The 6,000-nt window shown below is 42.6% G+C and overlaps 1 protein-coding gene across 3 annotated transcripts in view; it reads left to right on the forward strand.

The window, feature by feature from the left end:
• MXD4 (MAX dimerization protein 4) overlaps positions 1–3,463 on the forward strand; it is a 39,788-nt gene extending 36,325 nt beyond the window's left edge. For all 3 annotated transcript variants that reach the window (XM_082314894.1, XM_082314896.1, XM_082314895.1), the window contains exon 6: positions 678–3,463. In XM_082314894.1, the coding sequence (XP_082171020.1) occupies positions 678–826 (149 nt within the window). In that variant the 3' untranslated portion in view covers positions 827–3,463. The remainder of the gene's footprint in view (positions 1–677) is intronic.
• The last annotated feature ends 2,537 nt before the right edge of the window (positions 3,464–6,000 follow it).

A 6,000-nucleotide genomic window follows, 5' to 3' on the forward strand; every position in this document is an offset into this window, starting at 1 on the left:
GGCATAATATTTTCTTCTTGGAAAAAAAAGATCTTATTGGCCTTAATTCATTTGTGTGAATAAATTAATTCCACATCATTTATTGTGAAATTTTAAAATATTTTCTGAGTAACGATCACCAAATGTTCTCTGCATTTGGTTCTCATTTAAGACAGAGCCCTTCAAGCTGCCTGTCACCATTTCTTATTTTCTCACTTGAAGTTTTTCTGCGCCTGAACACTCGCACAGGCTGACTTTTTCAGGGCCTATGGGGGATGAGTTGTCGGTCACGGTGCAGTTACCGGTGGACAGATGGCCACACCACGGTCGCTGCTAGCCGGCACCTGTATAGGTTGGAATTACCATGCACGGTGCTGCAGCACTGTGGCCTCTGAGGGTTTTCTTGGTTTTTTTTACGATCCGTGTCTAGGCACAGGTTGGAACAGTTGTGTGACAGCATTTGGTATTGATGTCATGCAGTATATTTATGTGGATGAGGACAGAAGGGATTTTAATTCTCAGGTGGACAAGATGATCCTTTCCTCAGGAATTACTGTTCCAGTTTTTTTTTTAATTACAGAAAATGAAGTACGATTCAGGTTTCACCTGCATGTTGATTGACACAGGCATTACTGGCCCACGATTACTTGCTGCAACCGCTGCCTTTCTGAAAATGTGCCTTCTTATGTTTTCTTTAGAAGTAGACATTGAAGGAATGGAGTTCACTCCAGGTGAAATGGACAGTATTGGAAGTGCCAGTGATGCTGAAGACCACTACAGTTTGCAAAGCGGTTCGAGTGATGGAGGTTACACACATTCCCGCAGACTGAATGCCAGGCTCTCATAGTGCCTGAGTTACCCGCTCAACTCAGGACCATCTGACTGAAGCACTTATATATGAATATTCCAGAGGTGTCAACTGCCACTCTTCCGGGAAACCCCAACCACAGTACTCTGACATGGAGGTTTCTTACCCACGGTTCCCTGCACTGTAACCACAATATTCGATATTGTAAATCATGGGTTTGCTGCAGAGAACTGTGGTTAGGTACAGTTGTGACTTAAAGCTAGCTTGATGTAGCCATACTGCAAATTAAAGAAAATAAATTATGTCATTCCATTCAAGAAGTATTAAATTCAAACTGTTGGAAGCATGGCGTGAGGGAGTTTGACAGTTATTTTGATTTTGCAGAAACCATTTCAAACATGGAAGAATAAATGGAATCTACAATGTGTTAGTGATTCGGAGATACGAAAACCTAAAACTACTTTTTGTGGTATTTTTCCATGGGAAAAAAAAAACCCAAAACATTTTGAACGTCGTGTAGTGGGCTCTATAGAGTAAATTCTCTCAGCCATTGTTGTTTGGGTGAAGCAGGCAGATAAATCTTCAAATCTCAGATGATCTTTAGAAAAGGTCATATTTACAAGTCACTACTGTACTTCAAAACGGGGGAAAAGCCAGCTCTAATAATGACTTCATGTGGGATGATCTCAACTTTCTTTTGCTTTTTTGTATTCAATATCCAACCAGCAGGAAATCATTCTATCCATGTTAACGGGAGTAGTAGAAAGCAACACTGCAGTTTTAACCTGTTACCGTGGAATGGATGACATTTGAAGCATTTCAGTGGTTTTTTGGGTTGTTTTTTTCATTTCTTTGTCTGAAGAATACAGAACTCAAGTGATCCAGTTTGTGATAGTTAATCTTTCCTTGCAAGGAAATGAAATCTCTGTTTGCTTGTATTTTTTTTTCTTTTCTTCTATTTACACATGTCAATACATTTTTATGGAAGGCATGGCTTACAATTACAGTATTCAGCTAGAAGATAATTAATCTTTTTTTTTTTCTTTTGCACACTATAATTGTATTTTCTATTCTTAAAAAAGTGCAAAAAAATTAAAATGTATGCTGTAAAACAGCAAAGTTTATTTAGTACTCATCAAGCTGTTCAGAACATATTTACCCAAATTGTAGCAATACTATGAAGATGTATTTTAATACAACTTCTGCTTAGTGAAGTCATTAGAGCTTGGCTTGCCGGGTAAGAAAAAAATGGACCAGTCTTTGCATTATCTGTTTAAAGAAGGTCTTTTAAAAAAAAAAAAAAAGATTAAAAAAAAAAAAAGAAAAAAAGAAAAAAAAAAGAAAAAAGCTATAAACACTTTTAGGGAAGTGATTTTAGCAAGTGTAGTCTATATTTCCTGTAAGAGATTTTGTATTATATTTTCCTAAATGTTCTCATTTACTTGTATAGGGAGGGGAATGGTACAGACCCAGACCAGAGTCTCAGGGACTCTTCACCTTTGTCATATTGTGCCTTGGTGACCATTTATGTATGCCTCTCCTTTTCATTGTTTAAAGGACAACTAAGCTTTGTTTCCAGACCCTCTGTTCGAATGGTCAGTTGTCCACCTTCTGACGGATGAAGCAGAGAGGTGTATTTATATCTTCACCCTCTCACAACTGATTCAGTGTGGCTTTAAGTAAAATCATAAAATTAGGTTTTGGTGCGAGGGTTAATTGTCTTTGTAAAAGCCCTCCCTTGGATTCTGCAGCACCCGAATCTATATTTTGTTAGCTTATAAAGTCAGGGTCTCTGTGAGACCAGTGCTCAGTGGCTAGGGAAACACAACCGTACTGTGTAAGGCTATGGGATGTCCAAGTGTGGTGCCATTTTTAGCACTCGGATACAAGACCTCATGACAGACTGACCATCATGATCAAAAACAAAGATTCAGTTGTTCTTTCAACATCTGACATACGTGTCCTCCCTTTGGCTCTTACAACACGGAGTAGAAATATGAATACATTTTGTGGCAGCTTACAGATCCTTGTTTGCACTCTCGCTTACTGCTTGGAACTTGCCAACAAGGAGAACGTATACATTTAATTTACATAACCTAACGGATGGCCACCCCTACTTTGGCTCTGGGGAGGGGCCTAAGGTTATAAACTCTGGCAGCTGAATAAGAAAACAATTAACCTTTTCTGTGATGCAGGTTTTGGTATTATGTTCTATACACCTTGCATATTACTAAAATCCTCATTGTTGGGGAAAGCACACAGCAATATACTCATTGTGTGTAGCTGACAAGCAGCAGAAATTACTAGCTCCTTTGGTGCATATGTAACTAATTTCCAAATCATGGAAAAAAAAAAAAAAAAGAGTTTACTTTAACACACGACTGTTAACAGGAAAAAAAAAAAAGGCTAGTATATTGTTGCTGTTCATTTATTATATAATGAACACATTCATGAATTGTAAAGTGTTTCCTTTCATGACAAGCAGCTCTTGCACAGAACCTCCTAATGAAAAGAGATTTGAAACTTCCAGAAGGAAAAACGAGATTTTAAATTGAACATTATTGTACCTTAGGTCGACCTGAAATTTTCCTTTTAAAGATGAATGTGCTAACTTAATGAGTTCTTCCACGCTGGGTATCCATGGCTTTGTAGATCTTATATTTTCAATAAAAATTACTCGAATAATCTTGAGTGGAAATAAAAAGGGTTTATTTGTTTTTACTTTTTCAGTTGTTACAGCTGGGGGCTGTTACGCCAGTAAAGAAAAACGAGAGGGTCCTGCCTGTGTTTCTCCCCCAGGTGCAGCCCAGTTTCAGGCGGCGTTTCCAGGCCTGGCCCCCTTCCCTGCAGCTCGGACAGAGGCGGCCCAGTTGAAGGCAATGGCACAGCCGTTTCGGGTGTCGGGTTTGGCGGCTGGTTGGGGCGGCCGCCGGCCCCCCGCGCGGTGCCGCGGTCCCCCGGCCGACCCGCCGTGGCAGTCGGGGCTCCGGCATTCCTTTAGGGACACGGTTCACCTGCTGCTGAGCAGCCGGCGCAGCGCTACCTGCGGCCGTAGCACCTCGGGATGCAAATAGCGTTCTATTTTTATTAATTTTTTTAAGCTGGATATTTGTGTGTGTGTGTGCTCTGTGAGTGTGCATGCATGCATGCGTCCGTGTGTGCGCGCACAACTGTATCTGTAATCGCAACATGACTGCTAAAAGCATACTGCTTGCTGCGAGATTAAATACTACCACCGCCTTGGCAGCTCTGCCGTCCTGTGTCATGACTCTGCTTTTAGCAGGTGAGGAGACACCGCTGCTCGGTTCAGCTATTTTCTCTGCAATTACTACATAGGAAAAGAAGGGGTAGGGACAAGATTACAGGGCTGCCAGGTCTTTTCCTCTGTGGAAAAGGCTCTGGAGAGATGAAGTCATCGAGAAGTTCTTTTTATGGAGGCGTAGGGGTTTGGCCCGTTTCCTGGTGGGAGAGGAAAGGACGGGCTTTCCCGTGCGGCACGCAGGTGGCGGGAGGATACGCGCCGCCGTTGCTCCTGCGTTAGCTCGTCCTCCAGCTCCCTGACTGCACTCTCTCGTTGCGGGAGAGAGGCATAAAAAAACCAGCCTAAAATCGTTAGCTTTTTCTGCAGATTCTCCCCTGCAATTCGCTGGATGATCACTCCTTCACGCCCGCCTGCTCTCTGCCCAACCTGTCCCCCCCAGGCCCATTGCTGCTCGTTTATTTATCTGCTGAAAAGAGCGGGGTTTGCTCCGTAGAAACGCGACAACACGCTGCTACCCAGAGCCCGGATCCAGCATTGTCTTGTGCAAAAAACAAATTTGGTTCAGAGTGAGTTTTATTGGATTAAAGCAGAAATAAAAACACCCCCAAAAATCCACGAGGAGGACAGTTTTTCATCTGGTCTTTGTAGATGAGTTTCTATGCTAATTTCTTAGTGTAAGATTTGGGGTGGAAAGAAAAAAAATTAACATCTAATACAATTTGCATCTAACTTAAAGAATTAAGACTTTTTCTGACCTTAAATGGTGTTCTTGACATGGATGAGTATGGGTTTTGCTATACCACACGCAGCCTAACATCATTTTATATTAAAAAAAAGTTACTTCTGTTGAGCTACAAATCAATTACTGTGATAAATACCGGTATTCTGAGCACCTGACCGTGCGCTCTGCGTAACCCGTTTCAGTGGATGAACTTCAATGCCAGAAGAAGCGAACTGGGAAACGGAAAGAGGCGAAGGTGCCTGTGCGTGAGCTCCGCCGGCAGCCTGCTCCCCTCCCGAGCCCCGGGGCCTGCGTAGCCGCAGGACGTACTTCTGCTTTGCTGGGAGGTGTTTGCAGCAGCCTCTGCTACCGTGACAAGTGATCATTTCACCATTTTACCAACTTCACCGCAGACTGGTAATTAGCAGTGAAATTTTTCATCCTTGCAGATCAGCCCTGTGGAAAAGAAACACATTTTTGTGAAGAACCACATCATCACAGCTTTTAATCAAGTAATATTAATTTTATACACTTCATTTTATGATGGTGTTGATAAAGGAATGTCTGCAAAACAGATGACTCTCTTGGAAATCTGTTCATTTTGGTTTTAGCTATTAGAGGCCATGGGTTGTGTGTGGTAAGAGCCAGTAACAGTGCTGATACTTAATCCACTAACTTGCGCTTTCCAGAGTTGATGGAAGGAGAATTGAATCCCTTTAGATACTCTTGAAGGAAGAGCTGTACTCCCTACAGATACTAATGGGGCAAACACATCAGAAATTAATGTCACCAGCAATGAAATGAGCCAATTTGCTTAAGTGACTAAACGCACTGTGTTAATTGGTAGCTGCAAAAGACACATCCAAGCGTGTTGCGTAACTACCTAGCATTAAAATGCAGGGGATATATGGAACAGAAAAGATCAGAAACCATTTGGCCGCCTTGGCTGTCCTTGCTACCTGAAGCACTGTCGCTTAGCCCCAGCAGAGGATTCCCGGGGAGGCAGGTCCAGCCAGACTCGCCCGCGGGCAAAGCGGAGCGAAGGCCTGCCGACGGCAGAATTTCTTCCTTCCATTTTGCACGAGAGGCGTAAAATGTGGTTACGCGCGCTTCGTGTCATTGAAAGGGTCTGTGCAATAAGGGGTTCTGAGTGACGAAATGTTGGTGCCTGCGAAGCGCTGACAGAGAGCCTTCTGCTGTTTACTGGTCAAATTGTTAGCTGCAGGTGTT

The sequence above is a fragment of the Platalea leucorodia genome, assembly GCF_965183815.1.
Source record: "Platalea leucorodia genome assembly, chromosome: 6".
NCBI lineage: Eukaryota > Metazoa > Chordata > Aves > Pelecaniformes > Threskiornithidae > Platalea > Platalea leucorodia.